At 38.6% G+C, this 16,913-nt stretch overlaps 1 protein-coding gene across 10 annotated transcripts in view; it reads left to right on the top strand.

The window, feature by feature from the left end:
- The window catches only part of BIRC6 (baculoviral IAP repeat containing 6), a 182,042-nt gene that overhangs the window by 19,806 nt on the left and 145,323 nt on the right, over positions 1–16,913 (top strand). For all 10 annotated transcript variants that reach the window (XR_014781399.1, XM_084793779.1, XM_084793781.1 and 7 more), the window contains exons 3-7: positions 475–612; positions 7,181–7,374; positions 10,248–10,359; positions 11,174–11,256; positions 16,425–16,808. Coding sequence is in view for 9 of the 10 variants with exons in the window: in XM_084793779.1 (XP_084649905.1) it covers positions 475–612; positions 7,181–7,374; positions 10,248–10,359; positions 11,174–11,256; positions 16,425–16,808 (911 nt within the window). In the remaining variant the exon portion in view is untranslated. The remainder of the gene's footprint in view (positions 1–474; positions 613–7,180; positions 7,375–10,247; positions 10,360–11,173; positions 11,257–16,424; positions 16,809–16,913) is intronic.

Here is a 16,913-nt window from a genome sequence, read left to right on the forward strand (position 1 = left end):
CCTTCTTTGTAGACAGTATTTACTGTATTACATTAGTTTTGGCAGTTAAGTATGGGGTTCTAGACTTGGTTTGATGATTTGTAAATGGATGGTGTTCCTCATATCAACCATGGGTTTCTGTTGAGGAGTTTTGGTTGGATCTGTGGAAAGCATTGCTGAAGCCTTTCCTACTGTTTGATGAATCTTGTATTTGTTTTTAAAAAGCTGATACAAAAAAAAAAACCCACCAAAAAAAGCTGATATGATATTTCACTTTTGCTCATAGTTTCAGTTTATTTTTCTTTGTTTAATATATGTTAATTATTGTATTGCCCTCTACTACATTGAATGTTTTACCTCATTTAAATGATTACCTAGGTTTATATAAAATTAATTGTAAGGTTAAGTTTGTATAGTTAAAATTATCATAAAGTAGCTGAACAAAATCTGATTTTTTTTATTGTGTTTAATTTTGTGTTTTTGTTTTTAATTTAGGCACAGCAGCTCTTATCAGCGTGTGTAGAAAAGGTAGATGTTTCTAGTACAGAGGGTTATGATTTGTTCATCACACAGCTCAAAGATGGTTTAAAAAATATATCTCATGAAACTGCAGCAAACCATAAAGTTGCTAAGGTAAGGTTAAAGTGCGTTTGGGTCTGTGATGGAGTCAATTCCTCCTGTTGCTCTTCCTGTCTAGGCTGTTCTAACTAGCCTTTACTCTCTTTTAAGAGACATAACATCTTCTATGATAGAAACTCCATTATTTCTGTGGTGCTGAGATTGAGCCCACAGCCTCAGATATGCTAGGCTAATGCTCCACCATTGAGCTATATTTATGGTTAACTACAAACTATGTTGTCAAGGGTTACTTTTTTAAAAAAGATGTATTTATTCAATACGTATAGGTGTCTTGCCCTCATGTGTGCCTGTGCACTGTATGTATGCAGTACCCTGGAGGCCAAAAGAAGGTGTTAGATCACTTAGAATTAGAGTTACAGACAGTTGGTTAAGCATGATGTGGATACTGGGGATTGAACACAGGTCCTCTGGAAGTTCTCTTGACTGTTGAGCCCTCTCTTCAGCCCCCAAACAAATCAGTTTTCACTTTTTTCCCCCCTCTTAAGATTTGAGATACACAAACACGTGCGCGTGTGCGTATATATATTTATTTATTTTAAATGTGTATTTCCTACATGTATAGTTGTGGAATACTTGTGTGCTTGATGCTCAAGGAGGCTGGGAGAAGGCTTTGGATCCTTAAGAAATGGAGGTATACATGTTGAGAGCTATCATATGGGTGTTTGGAATTGAACCTGAGGTTACTGAAGATCAGTCAGTGTTCTTATCCACTTAAGCCATCTTTTTAGCCCTTTAAGTTTACTTTTATTTTTTTATTTTTATTTTTGTTTGAGGCAGGGTTTCTCTGTGTAGAGCTGGCTGTATTAGAACTCACTCTGCAGACCACACTGGCCTCTAACTCAGATAAATTCTCCTGTCTCTACCTCCCAAGTGCTGGCATTAAAGGTAGGTACCACTACCTGCTGGCCCCCTTTTTGTATGTGTGTGACAAAATCCAACACCAATTCATGTTTAAAGTTTTAGAGAGATCGGGATTACAAGGTCCATACCTAAACATAATAAAGGCTATATACAGCAAGCTAATAGCCAACATCAAATTAAATGGAGAGATACTCAAGGAAATTCATCTAAAATTGAGGACCAGACAAGGCCGCCCACTTTCTCCATATCTCTTCAATATAGTTCTTGAAGTTCTAGCCAGAGCAATAAAATATAAAAAAGAGATCAAGGTGGGCTGGAGAGATAGCTCAGTGGTTAAGAGCACTGACTGCTTTTCCAGAGGTCCTGAGTTCAATTCCCAGCAACCACATGGTGGTTCATAACCATTTATAATGTGATCTAATGTGCACTGTATACATAATAAATAAATCTTTAAAAAAAAAAGATCAAGGGGCTCTAAATGGGAAAGGAAGTCAAATTATCCCTATTTGCAGATGATATGATAGTGTACATAAGTGACCCCCAAAATTCCACCATAGAACTCCTACAGCTGATAAACACCTTCAGCAAATTGGCTGAATACAAAATTAACTCAAAAAAGCCAGTAGCTTTCCTATATACAAATGACAAACACACAGAGGAAGAAATTAGGAAAACCACACCCTTCACGATAGCCACAAGCAATATAAAATATCTAGGAGTAACTCTAACCGAGCAAGTGAAGGACTTGTTTCAAAAAAACTTCAAATCTCTGAAGAAAGATTGAAGATGACATCAGAGGATGGAGGGAGCTCCCTTGTTCGTGGATTGGGAGAATTAACATAGTAAAAATCACCATATTACCAAAAGCAGTTTACAGATTCAATGTAATCCCTATCAAAATACCTATAAAATATTTTGAAGACATTGAAAGATCAATTCTCAACTTCATATGGAGAAACAAAAAACCCAGAATAGCAACAGCAATCCTATATAATAAAGATCCTCCGGAGAAATCTTCATACCTGATCTCAAGCTGTACTATAGAGCAACAGTAATTAAAACAGCATGGTTCTGGCACAGCAGTAGGCGGGTTGATTAATGGAATTGAATCGAAGATCCAGAAATGAATCCACACACATATGGTCACTTGATTTTTGACAAAGAAGCCAAATCTATTCAGTGGAAAAAGGATATCTTATTCAACAAATGGTGCTGGTCTAACTGAATGTCTACATTTAGAAAAATGCAGTTAGACCCATATTTGTCACCATGCACAAAATTCAAGTCCAAGTAGATTAAAGACCTCAACATAAAACCAGAGACACTAAACCGGTTAGAAGAAAAAATGGGGAAGAGCCTGGAACACATAGGCACAGGAGACAACGTCCTGAACAGAACTCCAACATTCCAGGCCTTGAGGTCAACAATTAATAAATGGGACCTCTTGAGGCTGAGAAGCTTCTCTAAGGCAGGAGACATTATCAACAGAACAAAGCAACAGCCTACAGACTGGGAAAAGATCTTCACCAACCCTACATCTGACAAAGGTCTGATATCCAAAATATATGAAGAACTCAAGAAATTAAACACCACGAAACTAAACAAGCCAATTGAGAAATGGGGCTCAGAATTAAACAGAATTCTCAACAGAGGAATATCGAATGGCTGAGAAACACTTAAAGAAATGCTCAATGTCTTTAGTCATCAAAGAAATGTAAATCAAAATGACTCTGAGACTCCATCTTACATTCATAATGGCTGAGATCAAAAATTCAAGTGACACCACATGCTGGCGAAGATGTGGAGAAAGAGGAACGAACACTCCTTCATTGCTGGTGGGAATGTAGACTAGTGCAGCCACTTTGGAAATCTATCTGTTGCTATCTCAGAAAACTGGGAATAAGACTTCCTCAAGACCTAGCTATTCCAATCCTTGGAATATACCCAGAAGATGCCCCAGCACACAACAAGGACATATGCTCAACCATGTTTATAGTGTCCGTATTCATAATAGACAGAACATGGAAACAGCCTAAGTGTCCTCAGTAGAAGAATGGATAAAGAAACTGTGGTACAGTTACACTATGGAATACTACTCAGTTATAAAAAACAAGGAATTCCTTGTTAGAGGAAATTTATGGACAAATGGATTGAACTAGAAATGATCATAATGAGTGAGTTAACCCAGAAGCAGAAAGACTCAAATGGTGTATACTCACTTATATCTGGACATTAGCCCAAGGGGCATGTCCCATGAAAGTCTTCACTTATCATGAAAGTGGGACAGAGGGGAGGACATTCTGTTGGGACTCTAGGTGAGAGAAGCATGGGAGAATGGGGAAATAGATGGATCCAGAGGGTCCTAGAAACCTACAAGAAGAACATTATGATGGGTGGATTTGGGCCCAGGGGTTCTGCTCAAGTATGGCACCAGCCAAGGACAATACGTGCATTAAACTTTGAACCCCGAACCAGATCTAGCCAACGGACAGGACATTCTCCACAGTTGAGTGGAAAGTGGGGACTGACTTTAATACGAACTTGGGTGTTCCATATTTGACCATGTCCCCTTGATGGGGAGTCCTGGTGCCCCTCAGATGATCACAGGCTACCAAGAAGAGACTTGATACCCTATGAGCATATACCGGGGGAGGAGGTCCCCTTCAGTCACAGACATAGAGGAGGGGAGTAGGTGGTAAGCGGGAGGGAGGGAGGAATGGGAAGATATAAGGGATGGGCTAACAATTGAGATGTAATATGAATGAATTAATAAAAAAAAGATTAAAAAAAACTAGGTAAGAGATTTTGATTCTATTTCATTCTCCATTTTTGTATATGATGTGCATGTGTGGGGGTAGGCATGTTTGTGCGTGCGTGTGTGTGTGTGTGTGTGTGTGTGTGCGCATGTGGAGGCCTGAGGTTGATATTAGGAATCATTCTCTGTCATTCTTTCTTCCCCTGCATAATTTGAAGCAAGGTCTTAGTCAAGCCCAGACCTCACCCATATGTTCAGTCTTGTGAGCCAGCTTGCTCTGGGGATTCCCTGACTGCTTTCCCAGACTGCAGTTAGAATCACCTCCACCCAATATTTATGTGGGTTTCTGGGGAGCCGTACTCCAGTTCTCGGTGCTAGTTTCTGCACTTTAAAAAAAATATTTTTATTTCATGTGCATTTGTGTTTTGCTTATAAGTCTGTCTGGGTGAGGTTGTCAGATCTTGAAGTTACAGGCAGTTGTGAACTGCGATGTGGGTGATGAGAATTGAACCTGGGTTTTCTGGAAAAGCAGTCAGGTGTCTTAACCACTGAACTATCCCTCCAGTCCCAAGTTCCTGTACTTTTGAGTCGTTCTCCCCCCATTTTTATGGTGCTGGGAAGCACCCAGCCATTGAGCTATAACCCCAGTCTTTATTCTTTTTTTTGCAATTCAAATAATATTTTATTTTAACCATAAAGACTTTTTTGGTCATATGGCTTCGTAGTATTATACTAGTGTTCCTAGTGTGCACTGGACTGAGTGGGGGCAGTTCTAATATGTGATCTGGGGACAGAACACCAAGGTGAAATTAATGTATAGATAAGTTTCTCTGGGAAAAATAGTTTTGGAACCTTTATAGTCTCTCCCCTTCCCTTGTACGCCTTTGTTTTCTACTAGTGTAAGTTGTTTATAAATAATTCTTTTGTTTGCTTGCTTGCTTCTGTGACAGGGTCTCTCTGTGTAGCTCTGGCTGTCCTGGAACTCACTATATAGAGCATGCTGACTGTGAGTTCACAGAGTTCACCATTCTCTGCTTTCTAGGTGTTGTGATCAAGGGTGTGCCCCATCATGCCCAGCACTATTTTACTGTGTGTGTGTGTGTGTGTGTGTGTGTGTGTGTGTGTGTGTGTTCTGTGAGTTCCAGGGCTCCCAAAGGCTAGAAATGTTGGATCTAGAGCTACAGGCTATCCCGATCAGCTACATGGTATTTTACCCATATCTCCAGCTGCAATGTTAACATTTACTGGATGTTACTGATGGTGGAGTTGAGCTGGAACTTAATGTTTGTGACCCCAAAGCTCATGTTTATAATTAATATTTCTGTGTTATGATGAAGATAACACAGATATACATGTATTAAAATGGATTAAATCATCATATAGGCCAGTATTGATAATGGCCCCATTTTCTTATTAATGGAGGCCTGTGTGCCTACCTGGTGCTTAATAACATTTTTTATGCAAGATGAAATAGTTATTAAATTGGTGAGCCATATCATATTGTGCTTTTTTGGGGGGGTATGGAAGAGTGTTTGAGAGACAGTCTCATTCTGTAGCATAGGCTAGCCTAGGTATCATATACCCCATAGAACTCAGGGCAGTTTTCTTGCCTCACCTTTATAAATGCTGGGATAACAGGTATGGCCCATTTTACTTAGTTGTTATCATCTTGTCCTAAGTTGTGTTTTCAGAGTAGTTGGGGTTTTCAGTAATTTTCTTTTTTTGTGGGGCTGGGAATTGAACTTAGGGCTTTGTTTACGCTGGGCAAGCACTTGGCCATTGAGTTCGTATTTCCTTTTTTTTTTTTTTTTTTTTTTTAAGTTTCTGGGTGTGGTGGCACATACCTTTAATCCCAGCCCTTGGAAGGCAGAGGGAGGTAGATCTCTGTGAGTTCTAGGCCAGTACACTCTATATAGTAAATTCCAGGATAGGACTACATAGAGACCCTGTCTCAACACCCCCCCCCAAAACCAACAAATAAAATCCCCCAAAAGACAAAAGAAAATTTAAAAAAAAAAAATTATTTATTTATATAGTATTCTGCCCCCATGTTTGTCTGCATGCCAGAAGAGGGCACAAGATCTCATTATAGATGGTTGTGAGCCACTATGTGGTTGCTGGGAATTGAACTCAGGACCTTTGGAAGAACAGACAGTGCTCTTAACCTCTGAGCCATCTCTCCAGGCCCAAAAGAAAGAAATTTAAAAAAGAAAACAAGCATGTACTTATGAGATGTAATACAATATTTTGATATATGTGTACATTGTAGAGATAATAAATAAAATGAAACATTGTATCCCTACTACCTTACAGGTTTTTTTTTTTCTGGTGAGAATATTTGAAATCTGTACTTTTCTTAATTTTAGTATACAGTAGGTTGTTACCTGTGGCCAGCATGCTGTAGAATATCATTAGGGAAAAAATAGGTTGCTAAATAGGTCCACATCTATGCTTCCTGCTACTTTGTGCTCTTTGACCAGCATGCCCATCCTCTCACATCAGCTCTAGTAACTGTCATCTTACTCTTTGGTTCTATGAGTTAACATGGTATAAATTTCACATGGAAGTGACACCATTTATAGGCCTATTGTAAGTAAATTGCATAACGTCCTTTATGTTTATCTGTGTTGTCACAAATGATGGAGTTGCTATCTTTTAAAAGGCTTTGCAATATTCGTCTGTATGTACTTGTTCACTCACCTACATACCATACTTACCTGTTCATCCACTGTTGGGGCCCTCGCTTGCTTCTAAGGACCTTGGCATTTTTAAATAAAAGATTTAATTTTTTACTTTATTCCACATTCTTGGTGTAAACAATAAACTGATAGTATAATTGATATTAAGGACACATGGCTCTTTAATGATTCAGGTAAAGGTAAGATTTTGGTTAAAGCTGTGGAGAAGTAGTAATCCCTTGCTTACTATATCCCTGTTTTCTTCCAGTGGGCCACAGTTACGTTTCATCTTCCTCATCATGTATTGAAGACTATTGCCAGTGCCATTGTAAATGAACTGAAGAAAATCAATCAGAATGTTGCTGCCTTACCCGTGGCGTCCTCAGTGATGGACAGGTTGTCTTACCTCCTCCCCAGTGCACGGCCAGAGCTTGGAGTGGGGCCAGGCCGCTCTGTAGACAGGTAGGACCTTGTTCCTGGGGTATACTGAGATTAAATTCCTAGTTTTAGATTTAACCAAAAACTACAGCAAATCTGATTTATTATTAGAATGTTTTAAAAAGTAGGTATTTATATATAAATGTTGTGGTGAGCTGATTGCTGCTACTGAACATATCTTTTATTCTCTTAAGAGAATTTATAAGGGGATTCCAAGATTGAATTTTGGAGATTCTAGTGCTGGGTAAATATTTGAAGAAATTTTAAGTCACTGTTGCTCTCGGGTGTGTAATATTTTGCCATTGATGAAATTTACTTACCTTTGAGATGAATTCTGACAGATACTGTGTAGAAATGTGAGTGTAAGTAAAGTGCTTACTGTTTTCACTGAGGAGGAATGGTGTGATATCAAATACGTGGTAATTATCTGTGAAATTCTCAATGATAAATATGCTAAAAAAAAAAGTCTGTTGAGGAAATATAGGGGAATGGGTATGATTAAAATACATTGTATTTGCCTATGAAGTTCTCAAAGTAAAAAACTGCTCAAAGCAAGGAAAAAACAAAACAAAACAAAACAAAACAATCCTCTCAGTTCATTGGAGTAGTTTCCTTAAAAATTTTTATGCTGTTTGCCCTAAATTTAAATAGTACTATGGTGGCTGGAGAGATGGCTCAGAGGTGAAGAACACTGACTGCTCTTCCAAAGGTCGTGAGCTCAATTCCCAGCAACCACATGGTGGCTCACAACCATCTGTAATGTGATCTGGTGTCCCCTTGTGATGTGATGGTTCACATGTGGGTAGAATATTGTATAAATAATAATAAATAAGTAAATAAAAAAACTAGTTCTATGAAAATCATACCTCTACCACTAGTGCCCTCCTCCCAGGATTATTGACTACCTTTTTATGTAAAACTCAAGCTTATAATGCACTTGGTAAAAGCTTGATAAGTAGGGGGCTGGAGTGATGGCTCAGCGGTTAAGAGAACCATCTGCTCTTCCAGAGGTTCTGAGTTCAATTTCCAGCAACCATATAGTGGCTCACAACCATCTATCATAAAATCTGGTTCCCTCTTCTGGTGTACATGCAGGCAGAACACTGTATATGTAATTAATAAATAAATCTTTTTTAAAAAGCTTGATAAGTTATTTGATATTAAAAGTACTAAAGTTTATTAAATTATAGAGGGATTTAAAGCCTATTAGTTTTGATTGGATACTCACATTTTATATCTTATGTATAACATTTTCATTGGGTGAGTCACTTTCTTTGCATTTTCCTGAAGTATATTTAGAAATAGTTTATGGTGATGCTACAAGTACAATATTGAATGAGTTCATTTTTACTATGACTATTATTTTCATAGTATATAGCAGTTTATTCTTTACAGTGTTCATTTGCCCTGTTTATGTTAAGAGCTTTTTTTTTTTTGGGGGGGGGGTGTTTTTGAGACAGGGTTTCTCTGTGTAGCCTTGGCTGTCCTTTGTAGACCAGGCTGGTCTTGAACTCACAGCAATTCACCTGCCTCTGCCTCTGGAGTGCTGGGATTAAAGATGTTTGCTACCACGCCCAGCTACTTTATTTTTTTCAATAAAGGAAATGCTTAGTATACTTCAGGGATCTGTGTCCCGGCCTAATAGAATTCCTGCCAGGTAAACTTTGCTTTTTACTTTGTTCTTGGTATCTAAGTCCAGGTCCAGTGCTTCTGTGTATTGTGGAGATTGGATCCAAGGTGTTAATGCATGCTGGGTAGCTGCTTCAAGTTCTAATAGTGACATGCTCCTACCTCTCCTAGCACATGCTCTTTTTTTTTTTTTTTTTTTTTTTTTGCACATGCTCTTAAAGGCCAGGATGCAATTAGGAGTAATCTAGAGCAATGTTACTAAAATATTGTTGAATGCCATGTATGAATTAGTTTTGGAGAGCTATGTAGAAATGAATGTTTCTGGTCCTTTTTTTGTAATCTTTTTCTTTTATTCTTTTTCTTTTATTTATAAAGAGGGGGCTGTGCTCTTAATGCTTTGTTACTTGACGTCTTTTGGACTATAGTTTGCTATTGCCCTTAAAAAATCACTTACACCCTGAGTTATAGTTTGACTTGGCTTGAAGTGAACCATTTTACTGTTAAAATGTAAAGATTTTGTTGTTTTATTTTCTAGAGAGTCTTGTTAGGCTGTCTTTCAGCTTGTGATCTTTTTGTCTCAGGTTACTGAGTGTTGTGATTATAGGCTGCACTATGTTTTTAAAATTTGCTAGAGTTTTTGGCTTTAGTGGTACACACCTTTAATTCCAGCAGGCAGAGGCAGGCTGTGAGTTTGAAGCTAGCCTAGTCTACATAGTGAGTTCCAGGACAGCCAGGGCTACACAGTTGACCCTGTTTCAACCTAAACTAAACAACATAACTCAACACAACTTAAGTTTGTAGAGTATATAGTTCCCCAGAGGAAGATTTTTATAGAGAAAGAGCAAAAAAACTGATTTCTAGTTAAAAGAAACCCTGCCCTCCCCAAAAGGAAATAAAAATTAAGTAATATTTAAATGCTTAGACAGTATAGTGGAGACAGGCACCCACTGTGAGCCAGCTTGTGGCTTAAGGAAAAAGTTCATGGCTCTCTCTGCCAGTCTCTTCATTTCCTGTTCTCTGATTATTAATGCAATTTACCTGTGGAATTGTTTGACTGCTGTAACCACTAACCAGATTTTCTGTTTCTTTACAGTTTGTAGGGAACTTATTAAAACAATGATTTTTTTAGTTGAAAAAAAATTTTGAACATAATCATCCCTACTTTTAAAAATAGATATTTCAGTAATTTTTTTTTCTGCAACATTAAATAGGAGTTTTCCTCTAGTTTGAGGCCTTTTTCCAATTACATGCCATTTGTTTACTTTTAGGGCATTGATGTATAGTGAAGCTAACAGAAGGGAGACTTTCACCTCATGGCCTCATGTTGGCTATAGGTGGGCACAGCCAGATCCCATGGCTCAAGCTGGATTTTATCACCAGGTAATAAACATCAATAAGAGATTTTTTCCCTCTTTCAAATGTACTATTATAGCCTTCAATGAACCCAGCACTATAGTTGTTTTGTGTGTGTGTAACCTAGCTAAATGTTTATTTATTTGCGTGCTTGTGTGTTTTGTTGCCACATACTTGATTATGATGCTAGTCATATGTCCGACATTGGGAATGTAAGGGAGATATATTATTGAGTTATGAATACTTAATTTTTCAGATTAAGATCATTTGCTCTTTTTGCTATCAAATTTATGTGTTCTTTAAATGTCATTTTTTGGGAAATTTCTTTGGTTATGTGTTACTTTCAGTGTTTGACTTCTGCTAGTATAAACTGGTAGTCGATTCTTGAGGTAATGCAGTAACAGGCATTCTACAAGGCAGGAGTGCTGATGCACCTGAAATGCTAACACTTGTGAGGCTTAGTGGGGATGTGAATTGCAGGCCGGCCAGAAATATGTAGACACTATGTCTGTTTCATACTTTTGAGGCAGGGTCTCACTGATTGGCTTGCAAATGTATTGAGCACTTAATTTATGTATGAACAGATAATACTATAAATTATTTTTTTCCTTAGAAAATGGTACTTGAAATTGGGAAGTTTTAAAAAGAGTGTTCATTGAAAAGCTATTTTAATAATGATTGAATCTTCTTTTTTTCTCTTTTCTTCCCTTCCCTGTCTCCCCTCCATACTTACCTGCTTCCTTTTCTTCCTCCCTTCTTCTCTTTTCTCCTTTGCTTCCTTTTACTCTCTCTTCTCTCCCTCCCTCCTTTTTCTCTTTTTTCTTTTAACATTATTTTGCAGCCTGCCTCATCTGGAGATGATAGAGCCATGTGTTTTACTTGCAGTGTATGTCTTGTTTGTTGGGAACCTACGGATGAACCTTGGTGAGTCTTGAGTCTTCTGGGCATAATAGGCTAAGTTAGTATTATAGTGCTTCTAAATTTTACTTTTCTGATCTTGATGTAATATTGTCTTTTTGCTCTGTGTTATTGTCACTGTTTTAAGAGAATGAGGTAGTCCTGTCTATATTTTGTCACACGGCTTTCCAAAATCTGCATGGGGAAAATGCCAAAAATTAGAACTACGCTCTCATCAGACCATAGGCTGTGTTAAACCAACCCTAGCACTACTGTAGCCGTGTAGTTCTGGTCCATTGAAAAAGGCCAATAGAGAATCCATGCATGGGAGGTACTTAATAATACAGTTTTAATTTTACCTAACCTATGAATTACAGCATGCAGCATTTAAGTACTTGATTAAAATTAGATAAATACTGAGACCCAAGACATACTACAATGACGCCTTATTTTAGAAATAAGTAGTAATAGCAGCAAATGTTTGTCATGCTGTATAGCTGATGGTATTCTACATACTTCATTCAACCCTGTAGAATAGGTACTGTTATCACTAGAGAAAGACAGACTAATTTTCTTTTTTGGAAGGAGGGGACAGGTTTTGAGATGAGGTTTATCTGTGTAGCCCTGGCTGTTCTGGAACTCCCTCTGTAGAGTAGGCTGGCCTCATACTCCCAGAGATCTGCCTGTTTTGCCTGATGAGTGCTGGGATTGAAGGCATGCACCACCATGCCTGGCCCGAGACTCTTTATCAGTTCAAATTTTTAGATGGTTCTTGGTACCGAGCACAGGGCCTTCAGAATTCTATTCAAGGGTTTTAACACTGAACTATACCCACAGCTCCTTAAGTTATTTATTTATTTTGATTTTATATGTACGAATGTTTTGCCTGTATGTTTGTAAATGTACCATGTGCATGCCTGGTGCATTAGATCCCCCATAACTATAGTTACAGGTGATTGTGAGGTCATTTGTGCCGGGAACTGAACCTGCGTCCTCGATAGAGAAATAAATGTTCTTAACCACTTAGTCATTGTTTCACTTCCCTTCAGTTTATTTATTTCTGTGTTTGTTTTTGGAGACAGGGTTTCTTGTCAGGGTGCCTTGTCTGTCTTGGACTCACTTTGTAGACCAAGCTGGCCTCAAACTCACATCGATCCTCCTGCCTCTGCCTCCCGAGTGCTGGGACAGTTTATTTTTTTATAGTCACTTAATGAGATAGAAATTATTATTTTTTAAAGATTTTATTTATTTATTATGTATATAATGTTTTGCCTGCATGTACACTTGCTTGCTAGAAGAGGGTACCAGATCTCATTATAGGTGGTTGTAAACCACCATGTGGTGGCTGAGGATTGAACTTAGGACCTCTGGAAAAACAGACAGTACTCTTAACCTCTGAGCCATCTCTTCAGCCCCAAAATAGAAATCATTATACCCCATCTTAAGCCTCTCTGTTTATTGATACCATTATTTGTGTGTGCGCACACGTGTGTGTGAGTGTGTGTGTGTGTGTATGTGTGAAGGTCGGGAGGTCAGATTGTTTTTCTCCTTCCACTATGTAGATTCCAGGTATTGGTCTTAGGCTAGAGTTGTGTGGTTTTGTTTTCCTTCCTCCTCCTCCTCCTCCTCCTCCTCCTCCTCCTCCTCTTCCTCCTCCTCCTTCTTCTTCTTCTTCTTCATTTTTTCAAGACAGTTTTGTTGTTGTTGTTGGTTTTTTCTTTTCAAGACAGGGTTTCTCTGTGTAACAGCTCTGGCTATCCTGGAACTTGCTCTGTAGAGTAGGCTGGCCTCGAATTCGCAGAGATCCTCCTGCCTCTGCCCCCAAAGTGCTGGGATTACAGGCGTGTGCCATCATGCCCGGCTGCTTTGTTTTTTCTTAATTAAATTGTCTCACCATGTAACTCTGATTGGTCTGAAACTTGCTGTGTAGACCAGGCTGTGTATCATGCTGGACAAAGGTTTACTTATTTTTAAATTTTACATATACATGTGTTGTTTGTGTGTGTGGTTCCGTGTGTGCGTGTGTGCCCATAGAGACCAGAAAAGTGTGTTGGACTCCCTGTACCTAGAGTTACAGGAAGTTGTGACCTTTTGGATGTGGATGCTGGGATCCCAACTTAGATACTTTGTAAGAGTATCAAGTGCACCTAACCACTGACCTGCCTTTCCAAATTTTTTTTTTTTAATGGTTTATTTATTTATTATGTATACAGTGTTCTGCTTCCATGTATGCCTGTACATCAGAAGAGAGCATTAGATCACATTATAGATGGTTGTGAGCCTCCATGTGGTTGCTGGGAATTGAACTCAGGACCTTTGGAAGAATAGTCAGTGCTCTTAACCTCAGAGCCATCTCTCTAGGCCCCCCCCCCCCTTTTTCTTTTTTTTAAACCAGGGCACCATGTATTTATCTTGATTGATCTGGAGCTCAATTTAAATTTATAGATCTGCAGGTCTTGAAATGATTGACCCTCTTGATCCTCATAACTGCCTAATAACTATATCATCATTTTATTTTAAAATGAAAAAAAAAATTTACCAAGGGTGTATGTCCAATAAGTGATAGAAACAGGTTTTCAGTGTTCAGATATGTCATTTAGTTTATATTAAAATTGGTTTGAAGTTTCATGTTTATTAGTTGTATGATTGCAGTGAGCATACAGAATCCAAAACAAATCATTATTTAATCTATATCTGAAAAATTATACAATGATCTATTAACATCTTTTACTTTACTTTTAGTTTAGGTGTATATTTCTGTAAGTATACCCATGTGTATTAGGGTGCCTTCAGAGGCCAGAAAAGAGCGTAGGGTCCCTGGAGCTGGAGCTGTAAGCGGTTGTAAGCTGCCTGCTGTGCGTACTGGGAATAAGCATAGACTCTATGAGGGCTGTTAGCAGTGTTAGCTACCATTAAACTGTATTAGCACACACATGTGACAGGGAACTCACTGTATAGCTGAGATTGGGTTCATACCACCCCTCCGCTTTTGAGATAGGGTCTCACTGTGTGGGTTTGGCTGACCTTGAACTCACTGTATAGATCACGTTGGCCTAAAACTCAAAAAGATCCATCTGTCTCTAGTGCTGAGATTAAATTAAAGTTGTTTGCCACTCTGCCCTTCCTGGCATCAAATTCTTGATACTCTTATCACTATGTTCTGGGTTCACAGGAATGTGCCATCGCACCCTGTCTTTTTCTTTCTCTTTTAAAAATGATATTAAAGCTTAAAATGAGCCCAGGTTTCACACCAGATCACTATGTAATCCAGGCTGACCTCAAACTTATGTTAGCTATCTTGCCTCAACTTTCTGAGTGCTGTGATTTTGGGTTTAAACCACAATGCACAGCTTTGATAGTACCCGTGTTCAAAATTTCAACTTGGACAGGTAAAGTGCCCATCTTTTCTTGCCATGCTGAGGGTTTTGGCATGTACCATAATATGGGATCCTCCAAACTCAAGAGTTTGGTAGTGATGTTCTTAGTACAGTGCTCTAAGTGCATAGGAGAGAAACAGCTGCTGAGCCGTTGAGTGCTTTCCAAATTAGGGAGAAAAAGGGGCAGCTTAAAGGGGAAAAAGAGACCTTGATATTTTGCTTGTGGGAGTTATTTTGTAGGGAGATTGAATTCTTCAAGAAATAAAAATGTTTGTTTCCTACCCCTTGTCAATTCTGCATTTATACTTCTCTACTCTAAGGAGTTAATTCTTGTATGCTTGGTGTTGTGACAACCAAGCATAAAAAACTGGAATTTAAAAAATATATATATATGACCACCTGTTACAGTTACAGTATTTTGTATCCATTCGGCCTACAAAGCTATTACCTAACACAGGGAGACTGAAACATACTTTAAAGCTGCCAGCACTTCACTGGGCAGAGTCTAAACTGATTCTAATCTACTCATAAACTGAACAAACTACTCTAAACCTTATAACACATATATTCCAAGCACTTGCCACTATGACCCCTGGGCTGGTCCTCAGCAAGTCCCCCACCATCCTCCTCCAACCACCAAAAATGCTTGTCCCTTCACCTACCCTCAAACTTTCTCCTCCCCCCTCTAGGAAGTCCCGCCTTCCACTTTCTGTCCTTCTGCCCAGCTGATTGGCTAAACAGCACTTCATTGATGGTTGATACATTCACTCAGCATTCCTCTACACCCACCAAGAGTACAGTGGCCTCTGGAGGAAGAGACAGGTGTATCTCATGAATTTGATGCCATCAAGAACTACGTAGTGATACCATGTTTTTCTTTAAAAAACAAAAACAAAAAAAATTCAGTGCGACAAATTGTTAAAAAAAAAAAAAAACCAAACAAACCAAAAAACAAAAAAGATTGTTGACCCCCTCCATAAACTAATAATATTTCAGAACTATAAAGTTAAGATTCTAAGAATACTTATTTGGAAGATGGTAAAAGATTACTAGGATAAGCTATAACTGACGATGACTTTTACTTTTATTTTACACAGTCACGTGACTTTGAATATTTAATTCAAAAGTTAAAACTGAGGTAAGAGATGGTAGAAAGAACAAAAGGCACTAGAGCCTAGTTAGGAGAGTTGTAGCTCAAATATGTGCTTGGTGGTATATAATGCAGAAGGATTTATGGAAGACACCTCTATATTACAACTGCCCAGGATTTCATAGTAGTAAACTGCAGGTAGAGTATGAAAAAGAAATCTGTTCTCAAGAACAGCATGTTTTATGAGTAAAAATTTCTCTCTCTCTCTCTTTTTTTTTTTTCCTCATGAGTAAGGAAACAAAATTCTGTCTTTGGTAGCAGGATCCTGTCCTCAAGTATTGCCTTGAAATTACAAGTAGGAAAATTATACAAGGAAACAAACAACAGAAAGCAAAAAGGAAATATAAAAGAGTTAGGAAATTGGAAAAATAATTTAATCATGACTTTCATGATTTCACACTTATATTGTTAAAGTGACTAAAGCTGCTGGCAATAATCACCCAGAATGTGCACCGTGTAAACACTGAATGGTTGAATGAAATTGAGTAATCATAAAACTAAGTTCGCTTGAGAGGTGGTGATATGGCTGAGTAAAGTCCTTGTTCAGCGTGCTCATAGCCCTGGGTTCATTCCAGCACTTACACCAAACAGAAATGTAAGATGAAAACTTTTAATGTGTGTATGAAGAAGCTTGCTCTTCAGTAAACGTCCTCTTTTCACCCTCAAAGGTCTGAACATGAGAGACATTCTCCCAACTGTCCCTTTGTGAAGGGCGAGCATACCCAGAATGTGCCCTTGTCTGTCACACTGGCAACAAGTCCTGCGCAGCTTCCTTCCGCAGATGGAGCCGATAGAATATCTTGCTTTGGGTCGGGGAGCTGCCCGCAGTTTCTGGCTGCTGCAACCAAACGCGGGAAGATCTGTGTATGGGATGTCTCCAAACTTATGAAGGTGCACTTGAAGTTTGAAGTTAATGCCTACGATCCAGCAATTGTCCAACAACTGATCCTATCAGGAGACCCGAACTCAGGAGTTGATTCAAGGAGACCAACTTTGGCATGGCTGGAGGATTCCTCTAGTTGCTCAGACATACCGAAACTGGAAGGAGACAGGTACATGGTTTGGTTTCAGTAGTATTTATAGTGGTACATGTTTTCTTCTTGTAAATTTCTCCTCCCTCCCTCCCTCCCTTGACATGTTTTCTCTGTGTAGCTTTG

The sequence above is a fragment of the Acomys minous genome, assembly GCF_964271855.1.
Source record: "Acomys minous genome assembly, chromosome: 8".
NCBI lineage: Eukaryota > Metazoa > Chordata > Mammalia > Rodentia > Muridae > Acomys > Acomys minous.